The 24,796-nt window shown below is 38.3% G+C and overlaps 3 protein-coding genes across 4 annotated transcripts; 2 read left to right on the top strand and 1 right to left on the bottom strand.

Moving 5' to 3' along the window:
- The first annotated feature begins 9,159 nt into the window (after nt 1-9,159).
- Nucleotides 9,160-10,146, top strand: LOC135079613 (uncharacterized oxidoreductase TM_0325-like). Its single transcript, XM_063974239.1, has one exon. The coding sequence runs from the start codon at nt 9,240-9,242 to the stop codon at nt 10,008-10,010; it is 771 nt and encodes a 256-aa protein (XP_063830309.1). The 5' UTR covers nt 9,160-9,239; the 3' UTR covers nt 10,011-10,146.
- Nucleotides 10,147-11,529: 1,383 nt separating this feature from the next.
- LOC135080177 (uncharacterized oxidoreductase TM_0325-like) lies at nt 11,530-14,216 on the top strand. Its single transcript, XM_063974859.1, has 4 exons — nt 11,530-11,542; nt 11,832-11,910; nt 12,867-13,516; nt 14,077-14,216. Exons 1-4 carry the CDS (start codon nt 11,530-11,532, stop codon nt 14,214-14,216), a joined length of 882 nt encoding a protein of 293 aa, XP_063830929.1.
- A 7,030-nt stretch (nt 14,217-21,246) lies between these two features.
- Nucleotides 21,247-23,767, bottom strand: LOC135079783 (small ribosomal subunit protein uS4). 2 transcript variants are annotated; one of them, XM_063974382.1, is made up of 4 exons: nt 23,703-23,767; nt 23,080-23,311; nt 22,300-22,486; nt 21,247-21,446 (listed from the first exon to the last, which is right to left on the bottom strand). In XM_063974382.1, exons 2-4 carry the CDS (start codon nt 23,300-23,302, stop codon nt 21,272-21,274), a joined length of 585 nt encoding a protein of 194 aa, XP_063830452.1. In that variant the 5' UTR covers nt 23,303-23,311; nt 23,703-23,767; the 3' UTR covers nt 21,247-21,271. The 2 variants fall into 2 exon arrangements, with proteins under 2 accessions (XP_063830452.1, XP_063830453.1); XM_063974383.1 differs by lacking the exon at nt 23,703-23,767 and adding an exon at nt 23,577-23,651.
- Nucleotides 23,768-24,796: the final 1,029 nt, after the last annotated feature.

Here is a 24,796-nt window from a genome sequence, read left to right as displayed (position 1 = left end):
AAACGTCATTCACTCGAAAAAATAATACGTCAAAGACCAGTGTTCTCAGTTATTTACGTGGGAAAATTACCCGAAATATGGGAAATTAATAATGATTTTAGGACTTTTTAGTTATGTATTACGCATACTATGGCAATAAAATAATTTATCATAATAATTGTGTTTTAATGGGATATATTTTCATGGGCAAATTTGATCCTTCCCAAAAATGTGGAACTGCGAAATTCAAATTTTCTTACATTGATTGCAAGTCAGTGTCAGGTTGTATGTTAAAAAAAATCTATCAGAGATAATAATAATATATTGATGATGCATAAGATTATGATTATAATGTACACAAGATTCGTAATTTGTAACTGCGTGAATCATTTTTGATCAACATTATGTACATACCCTGACACACTGACTTGCAAACAATGTAAGAAAATTTGAACATTGAAAATTTCGCGCCTACCTCAACGCATACACCTTTCATCCTTTTAAAATGGCACGGAATAATTCTGTCTACATTTCCAAGTAACATCTGCCGATCTATGTTTTTCTTAAAATAAATGGGTAAAATGTTTTGGCTAACATGGCATCCCTAAATTCACTCACACAATAGACAAACGCCAAAATTTTGCGTCACAGTTTTGTTGTAGCGCGAGTTCCGTCCGCCTTTTTTTATAGGTCCATGGGTCTAGTTTCATCTATTTTGATATGTACACTTTAACGTGACTCACACTGTATTTGCTGCATCCCTTCTAAATTCTGAGAATTCTGCATTCAGGCTCAGGAAAAAGCAAAGAGCATCAATCTGAAAACTTATTGTAAAAGAATCGAGGTGACAAATCATGGGATATGCAGAGCTGGAACTGTCATTATTACAAATTCAATTTAATCTGATAATGGGTGATGGCTGATCACAGATAGATTAAAAAGAGGAAAAAACACTAATATCATTAATACATTTTTCGATATATGCATATCCAAAAAGTCAAATTTCCTGATCCATTATCTGTATCCATCGTTTGTACCACATTTAAAGCAAATTGCAAAATTCAGATTCTGATTCAGCTAAATGCTCTCATTTTAAATGTGACACATAGCTAGGGCATGCAATTCGGATATCCGGATATCCATATTATTCGGATATTCGCCACATTTATTATTCGAATAGTATCTACATAATTATTCGGTCTTTTCGAACAATACGAATACGCCTTTCCTATTAAAAACTTGTAAAAATATCTGACCGCAAACTACTTAACAAAACTTAAAACTATTAAAACTGCGGGCAAGAAGTTAGCGGTAAGGTTAGATGAATGGACAAGTGCGCGCAATCGCAGATATCCCTTCAAGTGCCAACCAATATTCGCGAAAAATAAAGTGCCAGACATATGGTTTCCGATGGTGCTAGTGTTATGGTGTAGTTTTCTCCTGTTGTAATGAGATTTTTTGTTTGTAGTAAATCAACAGGAGTCCAGTGACTCAGTTGCCCTCAGTGGTCATGGTTTCTCAACTATCCTGGAATCTACTAAGGAGACTCTTGACACTAGCTCTTTGCAGTCTGCTGAATAGGAAGCCTTCAATGGTCATGAGTTGTTGGTCTGATGAGTTTGGATGATTTGAAAGTTTATCCTTTCTCTTTATTTCCTCTCTGACTGTGGGCTAGATGAGCCTGTTGCTGATATACCACGGGATTTGGTAAATCAAACGTATGGCTTTAGTCTGGAAGCGCTCGATTATGTCGAGATTGGAGTTGGCTGGCAGCTGTTCCCCACAGCTGTATCCCGTAGGTCCAGATAGGTTTGTAGACCATGATTTTGCTAGTGGTGTTCAGCTGTGACTGGCCTCCGACAAGCCACATCATGTTTCTTAGTTTGGCATCTAGGTGCTTCCTCTTTGTCCATATATGCTTTCTCCAGGTTAGCCTGCTGCCTGCGGTCCAAGTGCAAGCCCAGTTACCTAACGTCCTCAGCAGCTCAGCCTGAGGTATTTGGATACCATTAAGTTTAACCGGTGGGCAGGAGTTTCTTCTGAGAGTGAAGGTTACATGAACATGCAGATTTTTCTCCATTCGCTTTAATACGCCATGAATGGTACCATTTCTCCATTTCCTTCAGGCTTTCCTGGAGATAGAATGAGGCCGTGACTGGATCGTCGTGTGTTGCCATTGTTACATTGTCGTCAGCAAAGATTCCTGTGAATGTATTTGCAGTTGTTGGCAGGTCTGCGGTAAACAATAGGTATAGCACGGGCCCTAAGACACTACCCTGGGGTATCCCGGACGTTATGTTGCATAGGGCAGAACAAGAGTCTCCAGATCTGACTTCAAAGCAAATCTTTAAAATACGACCTAAGTATTTCGTAGAACGGGCATGGGAGGTTCTGTTTCAGTTTGTACAAGAGCCCTCTATGCCAGACCTTGTCGAAGGCTTGACTTATGTCTAAGAACGCAGCTGAGCAGTATCGTTTCTTTTCTAGTGCTTCTGAGATGATGTTTATGGTTCTGTAGACCTGTTCAGTTGTGGAGTGTCTTTCCCGGAAACCAAATTGGTGTTCAGGTATATCAGATCACCGATCTGGGGCTTCATTCGTTTGAACAGTATTTTTTCAAATACCTTCGATAGCAGCGTTTTTTTTTTCAAGTACATAGATATTGAAGTTAGATGATTGTATATTAACCAAATTGATCCTTATTAAAATGATTATAGACAAAAAAGTGTTTCTTTTAATTTACATTATTTTGAAAAAAGCAGTATTCGAAAAAATCGTTTTATTCGAAGTATTCGAATACCATAAATTTTAGTATTCGAAATATTCGAATACCAATATCGAACGAATAATGCATGCCCTACACATAGCCCCTTCTTGCTGAAACTAAGTGTTCCTGTTATAGCCTCGATTCTTGCAGTATACTGAAAATATTATGATACAATAAATAATAGAAATTAGCGTTTTTCTTTTTGCAAAGGGTTATTAAGAGTACCTACAGCTTTTTATATGACGCTATTATTTGTGTACAAATTTATCAATGCATGATGTTGTTTTTTTGCTATTTTACATATATTTTCTAATTAGGTACCGTTAGATTAAGTATTAGCCTTATCTAATTACCGTGACCATACAATTTTTGAATCTCATTTACGCGAAAACCGCTTTGAATAATTTGACGCCTTTACGATTGTTAAATTCGTACTTTTCATGTGTTTTATATTTAAATGCGTTTAAGTACAGTACGTTTCTCTAGAAACTTCCTGCCCCGTACAACCAAACTGTGGAATGGACTGTCGTCTGCGGTGTTTCCGGACGGATACGACCTGCAAGCTTTCAAGAGGAGAGCGTATCTTTACCTTAAAGGCCGGCAACGCACCTGTAACGCCCCTGGGTCTGCGGGTGTCTATGGGCGACGGTAATCACTTACCATCAGGTGATCCGTCTGCTCGTTTGCCTCCTATCACATAAAAAAAAAAAAAGTCAATTAAGTCAAATTTCAAAAATAATATGGTAATTAGGCTGAGAACGCCTAATCGTGAGAATGACCGTTAAAACAAATACCAGTGGTATATTGGATCGGATGGATCTAGATTCTTACGTGGGTGAATATCCCTAGCACGTTTTTTACGCGGCGGAGCTGAGAATCGATGGGAGAAATGTAACTAGAGCAACGAATTTTTTTCTGTATATAGTTTAAATAGCGTTTTACATGATAGCAAAGTTTTCAGGACAATAGGTAGTTATTTTATGTGCTGAAAAATTTTCCAAAGACCCAAAATCTAATAGCGGTGGCGTGTCCTGACTCTATTTCTACACATAAATTGTGTTATTCCTTCTTTCTCGGGGATTCTAGTAATTTAAGAATAATATAGTCATAAAATACATTAAATAAGTCTTCCAAATGATATAAAAGAAATGTCATATTTCATAATTTAAGTGTTATAAATAGCCTTTCAAAATTGTCCCACGAAAAAAAGCAATTACAGTGGCTCAATTTTGACACTCTCTTACTTCTCCAAAGAAGCTTTGAGAGACGTAGAGTTGTTCTTCCCTGCATCACTCAGCTGTGTCCTCCTGATCGGGCTATAAAGACTTGCGACTTGTGGTTTTGTTTTTCCAGTAGACACGTAAACATTTGTATCAATGGCATAGGAATACAAAATTTTTCAATTCCGCTGTCAAGTGTATGAGTGAAAGCTACTTATTTAGATGCTAAACGATTCTTTTACATGATTAAAGTTTGGTATTTTGTTGTATCTACATACAGAAATTATTGATCAGAATTATAGTTTTCTTTATAATTTGAATTTTGTAACAGTTTTTTAATTCCGGTGGCGCAATTTCGGTGGCTCCGGTGGCGAACCTATTGCCAGAATTGGTCTTATTGGCTCTGGAGCATTGTACCTAGGTCTACTAAGGTCTCAGCCATAACTACAATATCGTCAGTGAATCGGAGTTGTCTTGATACTGAGCTCGCTCTAGCTCAGAAGCTTGAAAACCTCTAAGTGGGAGGTAGTGAAGACTTTAAGAGATTATGGTGTCTCCCTGTCTTAATTCTCGGAGCAACCAGATAAGTTTCGAGTTCTGATCTTGGAGGCGGGCTGATATGATGAAGTTATCATACAAGTACCTACTTCAGAAGTTGCATGTATCAACAGTCAATTTGGCGCCATTAAAGAGACTGTAGCACAGCCCAGGTCTCGACCGAATCGAAGAAGGTTTTCTTATAGTACAAAATGGTCAAGAATAATGACTGAATATAGTATCAGTCTTCTGCATAATTTGACGCAGCATTACATAGAACGTCTTTCCGAAAATGAGGTTGTCTGGGATACTGAATGTCGGATAGCGATAGACAGTCATATTTCAGGAAAAAGCGATAAAGCCCGAAGCAGGAGGTCTCACCTGACTCTGGACCATCGCCGACGTCCATGTGATTCCAGATTACCACCTCCATGCCTTATTTTTTTGGGTTCTGGGCCACTAAACATGGTGGTATTTAAGGGGACTTTAGTATTAGCATTCCATTTAATTTCATAAGCTCAGTTGTGATTTCATCATCTCCTGGTACATACCTTGTTGTTTTTAACAGGGCATTCTAATCTCGCTCAAGCTAAAGTCTAAGATATCTTCGCTAAAGTGTCGGGATAATCTCGATTTTCAGCCTAATTACTAGTTCTTAATCTCTTCTAGCAGCTTAGGCATTTACCAAAACGGTTCTGCTATCCTCGTTATTCAACGTAGTATATTAAATTTGATCCTCGTAAATACATACTTTTGATTTATTACACATAATCGCCTCTATAATACACTTTGTATTAGAGTGAGGACTTGGATAGCTATTTAAACATCGATACTAAGCAGAATCTTAAAAACAGATGAGATCATTCCTGAAACAGCTAAAATTTTCGTAGCCTCGTAGGTTGCAATCTATTCTGCCACTCGAGCTGAAAATTCGTGGGGTTTTGGAGCTGGATTGGCACTGGTCGTGGCTTAAACTTCATCAATCGACATCTTTCGAGCTTCTTTTATTCGGCATTCTTCTATGTGCGAAAATTGGCTAGCCTGGACCAACATTTTTACTTATGGAAGATAAACCTAACACCAACCTGAGGCAGTTGGTCGCCCTCCCGGGAATAGAGTTGGTTTCTGGGTTTGAGGGTCATGCATGATGTCTTTGTGATGAGTTTAGAACAACGGGGCTGCAGGCGACTAGAGTCAGAAAGTTTTGGATTTGTTCTCTATGGAGGGTTTTTGCCGTTATCACCATGCTTTGCAGGCTGGTTGGTAGTTGCAGTATGGTAGTATAATACCTGGAAAGATGCTGCAGCCCATCCTCCAGTATTTTGATTCCTTAGTCGCCTCTTACGACACACATGGCTTTTCTAGGGTCACATCATGGGCCTGAATATTGTTACCAATTTATAAACATCATTACTGGATAATAATAATTGACCAACTACACTGTATCTATGCAATTTATATATTTGTAAGCTGTTTGTTTTCTGAATAAAACAAAATAAAATAAAATAATACTTAATTGATTACAAATAAATAAGTAATTTTAGACAATCGTCCATAATATTCTTAATTTCGCTGTATAAATCAATTTCGATGGATTGGTTCTTAATCCCGGTGGCTCAAATAAAATTTCGGTGGCTCTCGATAATTTCAAACTAACATTTCAAACTCGAGAAGTATTAAGAATATTTTGATCTCTACCTTAACATTGAATAATGCAAGTAATTTACTACTATATCTGCCACAAAAAAGTTTTGGAAAGTGGAAATAAAAATTCGCCACCGGAATTAGGCAAAAAACGAGTTTGTTGATATTCACCCACGTAATATATTTAAACAAGGGGGAGGGGGTCGGCCTATTCTTATTTTTTCTATAATAGGGGGGAGGGGGTAAAAACCTAGCGAAAACAGTCTTCCTACTTTTTTTTATGCATAACAAGGCAGATATTTGACCACAATCGCACCTGATGTTAAGTGGGATGCAGTCAGGATGGTACATATCTGCCCTGTAAGTGCCTATTCACTCTCGCCTTGAAAAGGCTATATCTTCGGGAAAAACAGCAGCAGGCAACGAATCCTCCTACTAATATTATATGAAAGTTTGTATGGATGTTTGTTATTCTTTGACGCAAAACTACTGAACGGATTTTGATAAAACTTTATAGTATTATTGTTTATAACCACAGAACATAGAAATGTTCTGTGTTTATAACCCAGAATAACATAGGTTATGATTTATGACAATCTGTGACAAACTTCACGCGGGTGAAGCCGCGGGCAGAAGCTGTACCTATAATCCTACTAATATTAAAATGCGAAAGTTTGTGTGGATGTTTGTTACTCTTTCACGCAAAAACTACTGAACGGATTTTGATGAAACTTTACAGTATTATTGTTTATAACCCAGAATAACATATTAGGCTATAATTTATGACAATCTGTGACAAACTAAATTTCATGCGGGTGAAGCCGCGGGCAAAAGCTAGTAAAATAATAATAAATGAATGGCCCCTAACTAGGAAGATAGAGACTTAATAAATATACCTACCGACGTTCATTTATGATTATTTGAATTTATTTAGCACATAAATGCAAAAACCTAGCAAAACCAGAATATTACCTAATGTTACAGTCAGAACTCATAATCGGTCAAAACCACTTCTAACTGCAAAAATCAGCCAAAACTGGTTTTGACCGACGCTCTTAGTTTAACGGAACCACAAACGGAACTATTACTTACTCCTATCCTCCTCCTCCTCCTAACTATTCTTGCTATTACACCTATGGTAACAGGAATTTCAAAATTATCTTCAAAATTAGGGATTTATGGTGAAAACGGGCATTATTTTAGTTCAAATTGTTACTAACCAAACTATGGTCTACTTTTTTCTGAAAATAAATGATTTTTTATTTTATTTTTATTTTATTTAGCTAGTAATTTGTAAGTACAATTTAATATTCTTCTTATCTATTACGAATAATAGTTTATTAGAGACTAGCGGCCGCCCGCGACTTCGTACGCGTGGATCTCGTTTTACCCCCTTCATCTATCTTACGCGGTTTAGATTTTTTCATACAAATGTTTTTTCCCGCTATCTCCCGCTCCCGTGGGAATTTTGCAATATCCTGTTGTAACTAAGCTTTAAGTTTACTAAGGTACCTGCATGCCAAATTTCAAGCGTCTAACTTAAGCGGTTTAGATTTTTCATACAAAAGGATTTTCCCGCTAATTCCCGTTCCCGTGGGAATTCCTAAGTATACTATAACCTGCCCAGGAGTATGAAGAATAATTGTACCAAGTTTCGTTAAAATCCGTCGATTAGTTTTTGTTTCTATAAGGAACATACAGACAGACAGACAGACTAAAATTTTACTGATTGCATTTTTGGCATCAGTATCGATCACTAATCACCCCCTGATAGTTATTTTGAAAATATATATTACATGTACAGAATTGACCTCTCTACAGATTTATTATTATAAGTATAGATAACATTATTTAGAAAAGACACACCAAAAGTAATGTAATACTCCTACATATACCGATTGTGAGTATTGACTCTGACATTAACAGATGTGAAAATGAATTAAACAAATACGATTAAACAGTAAGAGTGAAGATGTCCCCAACCTTCGGATTTGATTGAGGTATACTTGCGCGAATTCATCTATGTGAGAAAATGCGCATTTGGATATTATGGCCCAGAACAGACGGTGAAACGCAACTGCAACTGCTAGTTACTTTTGAGTTGCATCTAAGTTTCTGCCATAGCGTCCGTTGAGAGACCACACATGACGCGACCAGTTTGAAACTTTCAGTTTCAGTTTCATTCATCAGAATCATCAGAAAGTTGCAGTTTCGTTGCAGTTGCGTTTCACCGTCTGTTCTGGGCCTAAGTGTTCTGTTACGGGCTCGTCTTGCTGCAACGTAAAGGTTGTGATTTATGACTCTGGAGGCTGGATACCGCTGACTGATTCATCAAATCATTATCATCATTATTTCAGCCACAAGAGTACAGGACGTCCACTGCTGAACTTACTGAATGCCTCCCTTAAATGTTATCAATGTAGGTAATTTACCTATTTAGACGTAAAAATGTTTAAAGATAAAAAGTCGATATTATATCGATATTATATCCATTAGGCGCGATAAACGCTTATCGCGGCGCGCATACTAAGACGATCTTTAAAGGTCTAGTCGAAAGCTTTCTTAATTTCATATTCCACCAAACACCAAACATTTAAAATGGGAGTTCTATTATATTTAGTTCATTTGCATGCATGGTTTTTAAGAAATCTATTTTCTTAATACTTAATAGGCTTAAAATGATTTTTTTATTCGAAAATTTTCTCCAACTGATATTTCTTTTTAGAAGCAATAAAACTCTGTCTGTGGAAATAGCTGCTAGGTATACGCGCAACATATGTATATATTTTCGTATTTTTACTACCTCCTATAAACCAAAAAAAATAATGCAGTTAGGAGGTATTGTTACTTCAACGACGCCTATATTATGGTCGATATTTGGAGGTTTGACCCTATGGTGTTATTTACGAAGTCACTTCCTCATCCTCAGCAAATCCGTAAGTAATACCTACTTACTTGGGTATTACTATAAAAGCTATGGCCAGACATCTCATTTAACATTGCACCGTTAATTTTACACCTATACTCGTACTTACTTACCTAGTTGTCAATCCTATTATAAAGTTATTTTTCTCAAAGCCACTATAAATATAATGGACTTCAATAACAAAGTTGTTGTAATTACCGGTGCCAGCTCTGGCATCGGCGCCGAGTGTGCCCTGCTGTTCGCGAAGGCGTCCGCCAAGCTCGCGCTGGTCGGAAGAAACGTTGGCAACCTGATGAAAGTCGCGAACTCGTGCAAAGACTTCACATCGGAACCTTTGGTCATTGCCGCGGATCTGTGTGTGCAGGACGACGTTGAGCAGATTGTCAACAAAACTCTCGCCCATTTCGGAAGGCTCGATGTGCTCGTGAACAACGCGGGGATCATGGTTCTGAGAAGTATCGAAGCCGGCATCGACGCATTCGAGGAAGTCGTACGAACAAACCTGTGGGGACCTTTTCTTTTGACGGACCTGGCCATGCCGCATTTGATACAAGCCAAGGGAAACGTCGTTAACATATCCAGCATGCTGTCTTCCATGCCTGTGTCCATGATGACGGCTTATTGCATGTCTAAAGCGGCGGTGGATATGTTCACCAAATGCGCCGCCGTCGAGTTTGGGCCCAAAGGTGTTCGAGTCAACGCTGTGAATCCCGGGCCAGTGAAAACGGCGTTAATGAAAAATGCGGGACTTAACGAAGAAGCTAACGACTTATTTTATTCCACACTGGAGTCGGCGAGTCCTTTAGGAAAAGTAGCATGCGGCAAAGATGTAGCCGAGGTCGTGTTGTTTTTGGCGAGTGATAAAGCGTCCTGTGTCACTGGAAGTTGCTATCAAATCGATTGCGGAGCAAGTATTAGAGAACTAAGTATGCTTTAAAATTAAATTTTAAACAACTGTCCATAGGTTGTCTGGTAGAGATCGCTTCATAATGATGACCGACTGTACAGTGTGAGTCACGTTAAAGTGTACATATGAAAATAGATGAAACTAGACCTATTTTTATCGACAAAAAAGTGGTAAAAAATTTTTGGAGATTTTTTTTTAATTTTTTATTCAATTTTTTTTCTTCCAATTACTTATTGTAAAGAAAACGTAATAACTTTTAAACTAAGCGGTATATCCTGATAAAATAAAAACAGTAATAATGCTAAATAACAGGCGATACTAAAAAATACATAAAATACACAAAAAATGCCAAGAAATAATAAAAAATAATACTTTTGAAAAAAATCTGCTTTTAAATTCGTGTTTTTTTGGTTATTTGATAAATTTCTCCAAAAAATGCCCCTATAACATGTGGTTTTTATTACTTTGTATTATTCTCTATCGTATTATCTTTGTAAAACAAAAAATCGCATGTCTGTATCCCTATCACAACATTTGCTGTGATCGTTTGAACAAAGGCCTACTGCCACCACATTTTTCTCTGCTACAGGTAGAGATAATTTTAATTTTAACTAAAATGCTTATTTTACTTCGAAATCTTTTCTTTTTATTTGAAATCTAACTTGTCTTTATCAAAATTACAAATCTAGAGCCATTTTCAGTTTCGTTGTTAACGAAGCGTTGAATGGCGCGCCCGGAGAGGCTTAGTTCAAACGATCATTGCAAACGTTGTGATAGGGATAGAGACATGCGATTTTTGGTTTTACGAAGGTAATACGATAGAGAATAATACAAAGTAATAAAAACCACCGGTTATAGGGGCATTTTTTGGAGAAATATATCAAATAACCAAAAAAACACGAATTTAAAAGCAGATTTTTATCAAAAAGTATAATTTTTTATTATTTGTTGGCCTTTTTTGTGTATTTTATGTATTTTTTTAGTATCGCCTGTTATTTAGCAGTATTACTGTTTTTATTTTATCAGGATATACCGCTTAGTTTAAAAGTTATTACGTTTCCTTTACAATAAGTAATTGGAAGAAAAAAAATTGTATAAAAAATTTAAAAAAAATCTCAAAAATTTTTGACCTCTTTTTTGTCGATAAAAATAGGTCTAGTTTCATCTATTTTCATATGTACACTTTAACGTGACTCACACTGTATTGTCGGCTATTTGGTGTAGTGGTTCAGAACGGACTATTATGCCGAGAGGTCCCGGTTCGATTCCCGGTCGGGCAGAAATTGAAATGATGAATTTTAATTTCTGTGACGGGTCTGGGTGCTATTTGATGCATGTTTTTAAAATTTTCAATCGTATAAAAAAAAACTAGACCGTGAACATACCTTTTTTCCACTTTTTAAAATAGGGCCACCTATTATCGGGATGAATTCGCGTTTGATAGAGTCATGTTCAATTAATCATAACACCTAGATTAAGTAGTTGATTAAACTTTTAAAGCTAAGCCATTAATATCAGTTTTTAGGTAATGACTTAGTGCATCTAAAAAATGGAAAAAAAAGGTAAGTTCACGGTCTAGTAACATTGAATTTAAAAAGAAGCATAAAAAAACTGTACTTTTTACGTTTCAAGTGTTTCTAAAATATTTAAATGGGTGTTTTTGGTAAACTTTTTGATGTCAACTTATTGCTTACTTTTTTAGCTGTCGAACGAACTCACCTTTACACTTATAGGTCCTGTACATCGGTAGATTTTGCTAAATAAATGAATCCACCCGGACTCAGAAACTAACAATATTAAAATAAGTAGCTGTAATTTTTTAATAGTAGGCATAAAAATGTTTTATTCCAGTGGATTTGTCGATAAAATTGATCATTTACTGCGCCCTAACGGTCGGAACGGACACGGGTGACGACACATTGTATAAGTGGTAACACAGATAATATAATACTAGCTAGTGTGGTAAGTATATCCGAGCACCCATAACACAAGCATATAATTGCTTACTTTGGCTTTGGGGCTAGATGGCTGATGGCTCTGTGTGAAAATGTCCAAGGTTTATTGTGCCGTCTCTTGTGAAATTATTAAAATTAAAATGTATAAAACAGTAATCCAAGTGTCCAACGTATCCGTAAAATATCATCACAATAAGTAGGTACGTAACATATAAAAACCCAAGCATTGAAACTAGGTATGATAACTAATAAGGCACTTAAAATTCGAATATTCATAATCTATTTATTTACACAATAGGTACCTACCTCCTACTCTGCTTTCGGGGACTGGTCAATCCAAGTTATTCAAATTTATGTATGCGAGTCATTTCTACTAGTACCTTAATATGTAAGTCTAGATATTAGCACGTCACTACCTTGTTTAATATACCACGCAATCTTGTATACCCATTCTTATGATACACCATACAAGAATGCATGGTAAATTCAGTGAACTGCTCCTGAATCGAATGTACCTACTACTACTATTTCTATTTATTTATATTAACCGGCAGACAGTGGTGACTGAGTTTGTTGCGGCGCTTCTTCTCAGCACTTGCCAAATGTTGGTCTCGAAGCGCTGGTAGGGTAAAAAGATTATGAGACATGTAGAGGCTCCTTAAGAGCATATGACGATTTGTAAGAACTATTTATTAGTCTAAACAAATAAAGAAATTTTGACTTTGACTTTGACTTAAAGTATATAAGCTAGGACCAGACATCTCATAAATAACATTAAGTACATAGTTTGTTGACGTTAATTTTACTAACTATAAATTATTAGAATTTTTAAATTAGTTACCTATAATTATTCAGTTTTTTTCTCAAAGCCACTATAAAGATAATAATGGACTTCAATAACAAAGTTGTTGTAACTAATTACCGGTGCCAGCTCTGGCATCGGCGCCGAGTGTGCCCTGCTGTTCGCGAAGGCGTCCGCCAAGCTCGCGCTGGTCGGAAGAAACGTTGGCAACCTGATGAAAGTCGCGAACTCGTGCAAAGATTTCACATCGGAACCTTTGGTCATTGCCGCGGATCTGTGTGTGCAGGACGACGTTGAGCAGATTGTCAACAAAACTCTCGCCCATTTTGGAAGGCTCGATGTGCTCGTGAACAACGCGGGGATCATGGTTCTGAGAAGTATCGAAGCCGGCATCGACGCATTCGAGGAAGTCGTACGAACAAACCTGTGGGGACCTTTTCGTTTGACGGACCTGGCCATGCCGCATTTGATACAAGCCAAGGGAAACGTCGTTAACATATCCAGCATGCTGTCTTCCATGCCTGTGTCCATGATGACGGCTTATTGCATGTCTAAAGCGGCGGTGGATATGTTCACCAAATGCGCCGCCGTTGAGTTTGGGCCCAAAGGTGTTCGAGTCAACGCTGTGAATCCCGGGCCAGTGAAAACGGCATTAATGAAAAATGCGGGACTTAACGAAGAAGCTGACGACTTATTTTATTCCACACTGGAGTCGGCGAGTCCTTTAGGAAAAGTAGCATGCGGCAAAGATGTAGCCGAGGTCGTGTTGTTTTTGGCGAGTGATAAAGCGTCCTGTGTCACTGGAAGTTGCTATCAAATCGATTGTGGAGCAAGTATTAGGGAACTAAGTATGCTTTAAAAATATTTTTTTATGTGACAGGAGGCCAAAGAGCAGACGGATCACCTGAATGTAAGTGATTACCGTCGCCCATAGACACCCGTAGTCCCAGGGGCTTTACAGGTGCGTTGCCGGCCTTTAAGGTGAAGATACGCTCTCTTTTCGAAAGCTTGCAGGTCGTACTTTATCGGTCCGGAAACACCGCAAACGACAGTCCATTCCACAGTTTGGTTGTACGGGGCAGGAAGATTCTAGAAAAACGTACTGTTGTGGACTGCCAACCATCTAAGTGATGGATGGAAGTGTTGTCGGGTAGATCGATGGCGAAAAGTGAAGGCAGGAATAAGTCCGGACAATTCTTCGGAGCACTCCCCGTGATACATGCGATAGATAGAAGATGCATAGTGAGCATACATCTCTACGCAGCGCCAAGGGGTGAAGCCGATCCGAAATATCCTGGCAGTCAACAATTCAAGCTGCTCTCCGTTCAATGCTGTCTAGAGGGAGAAGCTGGTACTGGGGCGTACTTGCCCAAAGATGAGAACAGTATTCCATATGAGGCCAAACCTGCGCCTTTAAAGTTGCAGACGATGGGCCTGAGTGAAATACTGTCTCGATCTATTGAGCACACCAAAATGTGACCATGTAAAATGTAACCATCGGTGTTGAGTTTACAATTGTTAAGTTTCTTTTTTCATATAAGTTTTAGTTTAAGTTTATTGTAAACTTGTTTGTGGTTCATTCAATAAATAAAAAATAAAAAACCCACCCTCCCTTCCTCTCCAAGTCTCCATGGAAATACCCCAGCTTCTGCCCTGGGGGCGATAAGTCATACCTAGTTTCTGGCCTAGTACCTGCCCATTCCTGCTTCCCCCTGGGTACGCCTATGCCTCCATAGGTTGTCTGGTAGAGATCGCTTCACAGTGAGTGATAAGACCGACTAAACTGTGTTGTCTCGTTGGTAATAAAGTGTTTCATCTTCTTACTTATAGCTACGTTGTAAGTGTTGTAACCTATTGTTATTTGTGACTGGTCTCCAATAAATCACTTGTCCAAAGTAGGACTTAAGTACGACTTCTTGATCTTCTTGTCTAGTGCGATTGGCAAAACTGATCACTCGTTCGAAAAAATTCTCTACCAATGAATTTATAATTTCGTATAACAGAAATTATGTACCTTTTTTTATCCACAACGAGGAAGCTCTTGGCCTGTATCTCACCTGATGGTAAGTGATGATCAGGCCGAAGGTGGAAGCGAGCTTCACCCGGAATCCTCAACCACGGAGGACTGTTACTATTTCAACATCCTTTAATTTTTTTAAGACTGGATGTTAAGCTTATCAGAGGTTGTACTTGGCGATTGACCAAGCACTGCATGCCATGCAGTTTTACGCCCGTATTCACAAACATTATTATGAGGTCTCAGTGTGCGTGGACGCACAGGGTGACACACGAACCAATCACGGAGCTCTATTCAACGCTATGCGTTCGATTTGCTGCTGCTTCACATAAGAAGAATAAGAATAAATTTATTACTGTATAAAAACTTTTATTTTATCAAAATCGGTTCAGTGCTTAGGCGTGAAAGCAAGACAGGCAGTTACTTTCGCATTTATATTAGTTTATGATAGGTACCTATCCGGAGTTATATTGTAAATAGGTATATGTTAACCTACCTAATAATCTATCTATACTAATATAATCTAAGTATAGAGGTGTAAAATTGTGTTTGTATTTGTTAAATTGTAAGGGGTAATCTCGGATTCTACTGAACAGATTTTAAAAATTCTTTCATCAATAGAAAAATAGAAAGCCACATTATTGTTAACGGATTTTGATGAAACCCTCATCAGAATCAATAACTTTGTATTGACCTGTTTGTAGAGAGAGAACTAGCTTCAGATAAAATACAATAGGATTTGTAATAATTTTAAGTAGGTACACATTGATATTCCTTTGTTCTACAGTAAACCTCGTAGTAAATAAAACGCAATCATAGTTTATAAACTGGTCTTTAATCAGTCTTCCTCCTCGTCCGCCGCCCGCCTGCCCCTTGCGCTTGACGCGGCCCGGGCGGCCGCCGCCGAACGGAGATTTCAGCGAGAAGTCGACGTTTGCCCGAGTCCAGGCGGACGATGAACGACGGGATGTTCACGACTTGCTAGCTCGAATGTAAGCTATCTAATGGTGTAGGTACTTTTCATCCACCTACACCCAACAGGTAAAAATGATGTAGCCAGGATAACGTTATCCTGGCAGAATCAGTTTTTCTTGAATATTGCTGGAACGGCTGAGGTCTCAATTTAAAATTTCCTTCGGGCACATTACCGAGTGCATTACCGCAGCAAAATTTTTATAAATTTTGTGCTTTAGAGAGTCGGGAGTATAGCAGATAATTAGTCCATCGTGAGCAGAAATTTGTCCACTAATAGCAAATTTAAAGTTATTAGGAAAAAACAGATTTTGCTGGGGTAATGTTTGAAACGTTACCCCAGCAAAATTTTTTTTTGAAAGTCGTTCTATCCCGGAACCTAATACATGGATAGATAGATTTTGTTGCGTAGTAATTTGTCCACGAATAGCAAAATTTGTTCGTGTTCCGGTTCTCAAGTTATTCAGAATTTTGCTGGGGTAATGTTTTGTGATGTCCCAGATCTCGTAAATGGCTCAACGCAGAAGTTTGAAAAAAATACCAATTATAGACCTTGATATGTCCAAATTAGTTCAAGCATTAGTCATTGATTTGAATGATAAACACCAGTGTAATTAAATGATTTCGAAAATCAGATAAAACGGATTTGTGAGTTAACCAGTACTCTTACAATCGAATAAAAAGGTGTAGCATGTACCCTTGGTACACCTTTATAACCACAGTAAATATAAATGATGTGGCTTTGCGCAAAAGAGAGATTTCAAGAAATTTAATTTATTTTAACAGTCTTACTTTCGTGGCCAAATACGCAATTCCCTTATAACAAGGGAACATGGCATACAATGGACAAATTAAAATGTTCCTTGAATAAGCTATCCTGTTAATTTCAGCTTTATATTACGGCTTATAAGAAAGTTATCGGACTGCAAAAAAATATCAGGAATTCTTCTATAAGCCGACCAAATTATAAAGGTCACAAAAAAGCGACCGTTCCATACATAAGGCTTGCCATCTTAAATCAACGGTATGATATCGAGCTTTCGTCAGTACAGTTGCGAACAAAGGTGTTGTGTTGAGTTGAGAGGTCAGATTATTGAAATAATAAAACGAACATTTTATTTTTTAAATACATTTTAAAAATAATTTACATTACAGATAACAATGAGAGGATGACATTGCAAGGTGGTGCCAGTCCAGTCTTAAATCCGTTGATATAATATGCTGCATCTGCCATCTTTTTGACTAAAAGATTCTTCTATCTCGCAGCTTAGACTTTTACTACATACCTTAGACAGTATTTTTGAAACATTCTTACGCATGGTGGAGGAAGGGACGCTCTAGACACTCAAGTCTACAAGGAGTCACATGAACTCCAGTTTTAAATCCGTTGACATCTGCTGCATCTGCCATCTTTTTGGTTAGAAGATTCTTCCATCTTGCAGCGTAGACCTTTAGCTACAGACCTTAGACAGTATTTTTGTGAAAATTCTTACGCATGGTGGAGGAAGGGACGCTCTAGTCACTCAAGTCTACAAGGAGTCACATGAACTCCAGTTTTAAATCCGTTGACATCTGCTGCATCTGCCATCTTTTTGGTTAGAAGATTCTTCCATCTTGCAGCGTAGACCTTTAGCTACAGACCTTAGACAGTATTTTTGTGAAAATTCTTACGCATGGTGGAGGAAGGGACGCTCTAGTCACTCAAGTCTACAAGGAGTCACATGAACTCCAGTTTTAAATCCGTTGACATCTGCTGCATCTGCCATCTTTTTGGCTAGAAGATTCTTCCATCTTGCAGCGTAGACCTTTACCTACAGATCATAGACAGTTTTTTTGTGAAAATTCTTACGCATGGTGGAGGAAGGGACGCTCTAGACACTCAAGTCTACAAGGAGTCACATGAACTCCAGTTTTAAATCCGTTGACATCTGCTGCATCTGTCATCTTTTTGGCTAGAAGATTCTTCCATCTTGCAGCGTAGACCTTTACCTACAGATCATAGACAGTATTTTTGTGAAAATTCTTACGCATGGTGGAGGAAGGGACGCTCTAGACACTCAAGTCTACAAGGAGTCACATGAACTCCAGTTTTAAATCCGTTGACATCTGCTGCATCTGTCATCTTTTTGGCTAGAAGATTCTTCCATCTTGCAGCGTAGACCTTTACCTACAGATCATAAGACAGTATTTTTGTGAAAATTCTTACGCATGGTGGAGGAAGGGACGCTCTAGACACTCAAGTCTACAAGGAGTCACATGAACTCCAGTTTTAAATCCGTTGACATCTGCTGCATCTGTCATCTTTTTGGCTAGAAGATTCTTCCATCTTGTAGCGTAGACCTTTACCTACAGACCTTAGACAGTATTTTTGTGAAAATGTTTACGCATGGTGGAGGAAGGGACGCTCTAGACACTCAAGTCTACAAGGAGTCACATGAACTCCATTTTTAAATCCGATGACATCTGCTGCATCTGCCATCTTTTTGGCTAGAAGATTCTTCCATCTTGCAGCGTAGACCTTTACCTACAGACCTTAGACAGTATTTTTGTGAAAATTTTTACGCATGGTGGAGGAAGGGACGCTCTAGACACTCAAGTCTACAAGGAGTCACATGAACTCCAGTTTTAAATCCGTTGACATCTGCTGCATCTGCTATCTTTTTGGCTAGAAGATTCTTCCATCTTGCAGCGTAGACCTTTACCTACAGACCGTAGACAGTATTTTTGTGAAAATTCTTACGCATGGTGGAGGAAGGGACGCTCTATACACTCAAGTCTACAAGGAGTCACATGAACTCCAGTTTTAAATCCGTTGACATCTGCTGCATCTGCCATCTTTTTGGCTAGAAGATTCTTCCATCTTGCAGCGTAGATCTTTACCTACAGACCTTAGACAGTATTTTTGTGAAAATTTTTACGCATGGTGGAGGAAGGGACGCTCTAGACACTCAAGTCTACAAGGAGTCACATGAACTCCAGTTTTAAATCCGTTGACATCTGCTGCATCTGCCATCTTTTTGGTTAGAAGATTCTTCCATCTTGCAGCGTAGACCTTTAGCTACAGACCTTAGACAGTATTTTTGTGAAAATTCTTACGCATGGTGGAGGAAGGGACGCTCTAGTCACTCAAGTCTACAAGGAGTCACATGAACTCCAGTTTTAAATCCGTTGACATCTGCTGCATCTGCCATCTTTTTGGCTAGAAGATTCTTCCATCTTGCAGCGTAGACCTTTACCTACAGATCATAGACAGTATTTTTGTGAAAATTCTTACGCATGGTGGAGGAAGGGACGCTCTAGCACTCAAGTCTACAAGGAGTCACATGAACTCCAGTTTTAAATCCGTTGACATCTGCTGCATCTGTCATCTTTTTGGCTAGAAGATTCTTCCATCTTGCAGCGTAGACCTTTACCTACAGATCATAGACAGTATTTTTGTGAAAATTCTTACGCATGGTGGAGGAAGGGACGCTCTAGACACTCAAGTCTACAAGGAGTCACATGAACTCCAGTTTTAAATCCGTTGACATCTGCTGCATCTGTCATCTTTTTGGCTAGAAGATTCTTCCATCTTGTAGCGTAGACCTTTACCTACAGACCTTAGACAGTATTTTTGTGAAAATGTTTACGCATGGTGGAGGAAGGGACGCTCTAGACACTCAAGTCTACAAGGAGTCACATGAACTCCATTTTTAAATCCGATGACATCTGCTGCATCTGCCATCTTTTTGGCTAGAAGATTCTTCCATCTTGCAGCGTAGACCTTTACCTACAGACCTTAGACAGTATTTTTGTGAAAATTTTTACGCATGGTGGAGGAAGGGACGCTCTAGACACTCAAGTCTACAAGGAGTCACATGAACTCCAGTTTTAAATCCGTTGACATCTGCTGCATCTGCTATCTTTTTGGCTAGAAGATTCTTCCATCTTGCAGCGTAGACCTTTACCTACAGACCGTAGACAGTATTTTTGTGAAAATTCTTACGCATGGTGGAGGAAGGGACGCTCTATACACTCAAGTCTACAAGGAGTCACATGAACTCCAGTTTTAAATCCGTTGACATCTGCTGCATCTGCCATCTTTTTGGCTAGAAGATTCTTCCATCTTGCAGCGTAGATCTTTACCTACAGACCTTAGACAGTATTTTTGTGAAAATTTTTACGCATGGTGGAGGAAGGGACGCTCTAGACACTCAAGTCTACAAGGAGTCACATGAACTCCAGTTTTAAATCCGTTGACATCTGCTGCATCTGCCATCTTTTTGGTTAGAAGATTCTTCCATCTTGCAGCGTAGACCTTTAGCTACAGACTTTAGACTTTATTTTTGAAAAAAAAACGCATGGTGGAAGGACGATGGAGACTGATTAGAAATTTAATATTTAGAAATCGTTTGCACGAATTACAATATTCCACATAACTGTCCAAAACATTGACAGCTAAGCTACTAATTTGCGAAGTATACCTGTATGTATGGAGTGATCGCTTTTCTGTAACCTTTATAATTTGGTTGGCTTATAGAAGAATTCCTGATATTTTTTGCAGTTCAATAACTTTCTTTTAAGTCGTAATATAAAGCTGAAATTAACAGGATAGCTTATTCAAGGAACATTTTAATTTGTCCATTGTATGCCATGTTCCCTTGTTATAAGGGAATTGCGTATTCGGCCACGAAAGTAAGACTGTTAAAATAAATTAAATTTCTTGAAATCTCTCTTTTACGCAAAGCCACATCATTTATATTTACTGTGGTTATAAAGGTGTACCAAGGGTACATGCTACACCTTTTTATTCGATTGTAAGAGTACTGGTTTACTCACAAATCCGTTTTATCTGATTTTCGAAATCATTTAATTACACTGGTGTTTATCATTCAAATCAATGACTAATGCTTGAACTAATTTGGACATATCAAGGTCTATCATTGGTATTTTTTTCAAACTTCTGCGTTGAGCCATTTACGAGATCTGGGACATCACAAAACATTACCCCAGCAAAATTCTGAATAACTTGAAAACCGGAACACGAACAAATTTTGCTATTCGTGGACAAATTACTACGCAACAAAAGCTATCTATCCATGTATTTGATTCCGGGATAGAACGACTTTCAAAAAAAAATTTTGCCAGGGTAATGTTTCAAACATTACCCCAGCAAAATCTGTTTTTTCCTAATCACTTCAAAACTATAATTTGAACGAATTTTGCTATTAGTGGACAAATTTCTGCTCACGATGGACTAATTATCTGCTATACTCTCGACTCTAAAGCACAACATTTATAAAAATTTTGCTGCGGTAATGCACTCCACATTACCAGATAGGGCTCGAACTAAACTGCATCATTAGATTTTTGAAAGGAGACATTTTGCCAGGATAACGCACTCCTTTGTAATGACCTGCGACTACTCCACGCGGGTGAAGCCGTGAGTGAGTGAGAGTTAGCTTCAGATAAAATAGGATTTGTATTATTGACTAGGTATCCGTATCAGTAAAACCGTATCTCGTAAATAAAACGCAAGCATAGTTTATAAACTGGTTTTATTAATTTAATCCTCCTCCTCGTCGGCCGCGGCGCCGCCCGCCTGTCCCTTTCTCAGGTTCTTCCTCTTGACGCGGCCCGGGCGGCCGCCGCCGAACGGAGACTTCAGCGAGAAGTCGATGTGTTTGCCCGAGTCCAGGCGGACGATGAACGACGGGATGTTCACGACTTGCTTGCGGACGCTGTGGGAGGAGAGATAGGTCAAGGCCGATACAAGTATGTTATGGTAGACTGTAAAATTGTATCCACTTGGAGCATGCGAGTTAGTGGCACGAAATCTGCACGCTCGGCTTACGCGGTACCGAAAGCTTACTAAAAATACTCTATGAAGCTTACCGAGCGCCTATTTCAATGGAGCGTTCCTGATTGAGTCTGTGCTGCGCCAATCAGGAACGCTCCATTGAAATATAGGTGCTCGGCAAGCTTTCGGTACCGCGTCTGCCGCCCCAAGTCAGAAAACAGTCTAAGTGGATACAGATACAAACAATACAAGGCGTATTTTACATGATAAGCAGAAACTGAACAATGTAAATAAATTAACATGTTGAGAATCAGTCCTAAATTAATAGGAAAAAAAATTATTACTGAACAATCATGTACTAAGTGCAAATAAAACTCCTGTGAATTCTTTCTAGTTATCCCAAGGTCAACTGGCAGAGAATGCACTAAGTTCACCTTATGTACCAATTTATATGGCTAAATAAGTCTTCCCTGTAGAATAAGTAAGTACGATATTAAGATCTCAAAAATAACATAACCAGCAATACATTACCTGAATGCTCATACAATGAGCTTAAAATTTCAAGACATTGAATTCAACAAGTTGAAATTCAAGTGGTCTTTAGGAATATTTGTCAGCAGTGTTCAAACCACAGCAGCTGCTTCATAGCTGCGATCGCACTCGCTACCTGCATTTGATATCCACTTCAATGCATTGTACAACAAACAATGACGATGTTTAGATGATGAATTGGTTAGATTAGAAAAACATTAATATTAAAAATGCTAGGTTCTACAAAGTTAGGTTATTCTTACCGAATATGCCTCTGTCTGATAAGGATGCGGGCATGATGGATGGACTTGGCGAGACCAGCCTTGAAGACCTGAGTCTGCAGACGGCGCTCCAAGAAGTCCTCGATCTTCAGACCGAGCACGTAATCGAGCTTCATCTGCTTCTCGTCCAGCACTCCGATCCTCACCAGACGACGGAGAAGGGCATTGCCTGGAAACACATTCATGAGGTAATTTAGATTGTTTTATTGAATCTCAGATTTAATATCATGTTGGGTATCAGTAACATGTGATTTTGTCAACAATGATTGTTCTGACAAGAGGTTGCCAGATTTTATCATCATAAAACATTGTAGGTTGGATTAAGTTGTCAGAGTACAGTAGGGTTATGTTGAGTGCAAAACCTAAACCACTTATGCTGGATTTCTATATTCAATCCTAATCCAAATTATACGGATTTGGATTGTCAACTGTCAAATTTTAATATGTTTTTGGCCAAAATAACTGCGGTTTTTGATGTTTTTACATTTTTATATTGTTTATAAGACTATTTAAACAATATTAAAGTGTAAATGTATCGAAAATTTTGGAAATATAATCTAAAACTGAATTCAATTTGACAGTTGTAATCCGCATTTGGACAAGGATTGAATATGGGAATCGGGCGTTAGTAAACAAGTTACCAATAATGAACATAGATGCTACATCCATTTTAGATTTAGGTTATAAATCAAAACAAAGATTATTTACCATGTAGCTTCTATAAACTGTAAAGACCTAATCCATGTGGTATTATTTACTAACCTTCAAACAATCTCTTGGGGTCTTTCTCTTCGAGGGTCAGCAGTTCACGGGCGGCCTTACGGATCCTGGCCAGCGTGTACTTGACTCGCCACACCTCGCGCTTGTTGCGGAGACCGTACTCTCCGATGATCTTTAACTCCTGGTCGAGACGAGCCTTCTCGAAGGGACGACGCGGGGTCACGTATGTCTTAGAAAACACCGACGGCACGCGGTTGTTCACCATCTTGGCGAGCTAAAACCACGGTACACAATGAAATCAGTATCACATGCACGAGACACTCATGGCGACCAGCTTTTTTTGGGGGTTTGTCGCCACAAACCGTTGCAAGCGTAAATGCCAGATTTCTCGTGGGCAAAATCAGGTTGTAGTACACTTGGGAATCATAATTCGTGGCAATACTATAGCCTTGTTGTCCAAACACTGCGAGCATAAAAAGGGGGGTCTCGCAATGGTCTACTTCAAGGCAAAAATTTAGGTTAAAAAAACATCAACTCACATCGGTAAAATCACTGGATAAAAATATGAAATAGAATAATTTACAACAATAATGATGAAAGCAGTACACAAAAATGCAATTATTTCATTTCTGAATCTTAAAACATGAAAATAAAATCACAATCACCTGGTTCCGATACCACGGCTCGCCGAAAAAGAAATGAATGAACGATGTCAAAAAAAGACAGACACCAAAGAGCATAAAAGACACAGATATAGATAGATGCAGCATGTGAAAAAATTTGTATGAAGCCGAGCGTGCCACTTTTTAAACGTCATTAGTGTCATTTTAGCGAATTTTAGTGATTGCCGCAACGTAAACATAATCGTATCATCGTACTGCATTCGCAAAGTTATCGAAAGATATCGTGTGACTCGATTCGACAATTAATTAATTCCGATAAAACTGATAATTTGTTAAATACAAAACCAAAAACATTTTTATTTACCATTTTAAATAAATTAATTCTTACAAATCGTCAAATCTCGTTATTTTTTTTACCCTACCAGCGTTTCAAGACAAAAATTGGTCAAGTGCATGAATACATGGATCAGTGTGTGTCTTATTGTTATTAAAGTAAGTACGGTTCGTTGTGAGCGGTATGAGTGCACCACATACACGGACCATGGTTTTAACTCTTAAGAGTACATCGCAGGATATGTATTAAAAACAATGCTACCTTATACTTCTTCTACTGCTACTTTATTCTAATTAATTATTTGTTACTTGTGCTGTTAATTACAATTCTCAATCCGTAAATAATTTCTTCTTTCTACCGTGTTCGTACTACTGTCCTCGTAAAATCATCGTAACCGATTGTTGTAATCGGATTACATGAACATCACTCGACCATGTATGTCCATTTGGACATATCGGAATGGCACGCTTTGACGATCAACTTGCTGTATCTACTCTAATCCATATCTGTGATAAAAGAGTAAGAGACGGCACTCCATAGATATTTTTTGAGCTCACGCACACATATGCATTTTAGAGAACGACCCGCAAATCTTTACCAACCGCACAAACTACGGGCGGAGCTACCAACATAATGCCTTATTTTCTGACAGTATTAGTGACGTTCGTAATAACTTATCGATTATCGATACTTTGCTAGGGTTGTAATTGCATATCGATATCTAGTATAGGAACCTTCAATATTTTAATGATTACTATTTTTATTTTATACTATGTGTAAGTAAAACGAAGTTTTGTAACGT

Source organism: Ostrinia nubilalis, chromosome 17, assembly GCF_963855985.1.
Source record: "Ostrinia nubilalis chromosome 17, ilOstNubi1.1, whole genome shotgun sequence".
NCBI classification, from domain to species: Eukaryota; Metazoa; Arthropoda; class Insecta; order Lepidoptera; family Crambidae; genus Ostrinia; species Ostrinia nubilalis.
Note: the sequence above shows the minus strand (reverse complement) of the source record. Positions and strands in the feature narration are given on the sequence as shown.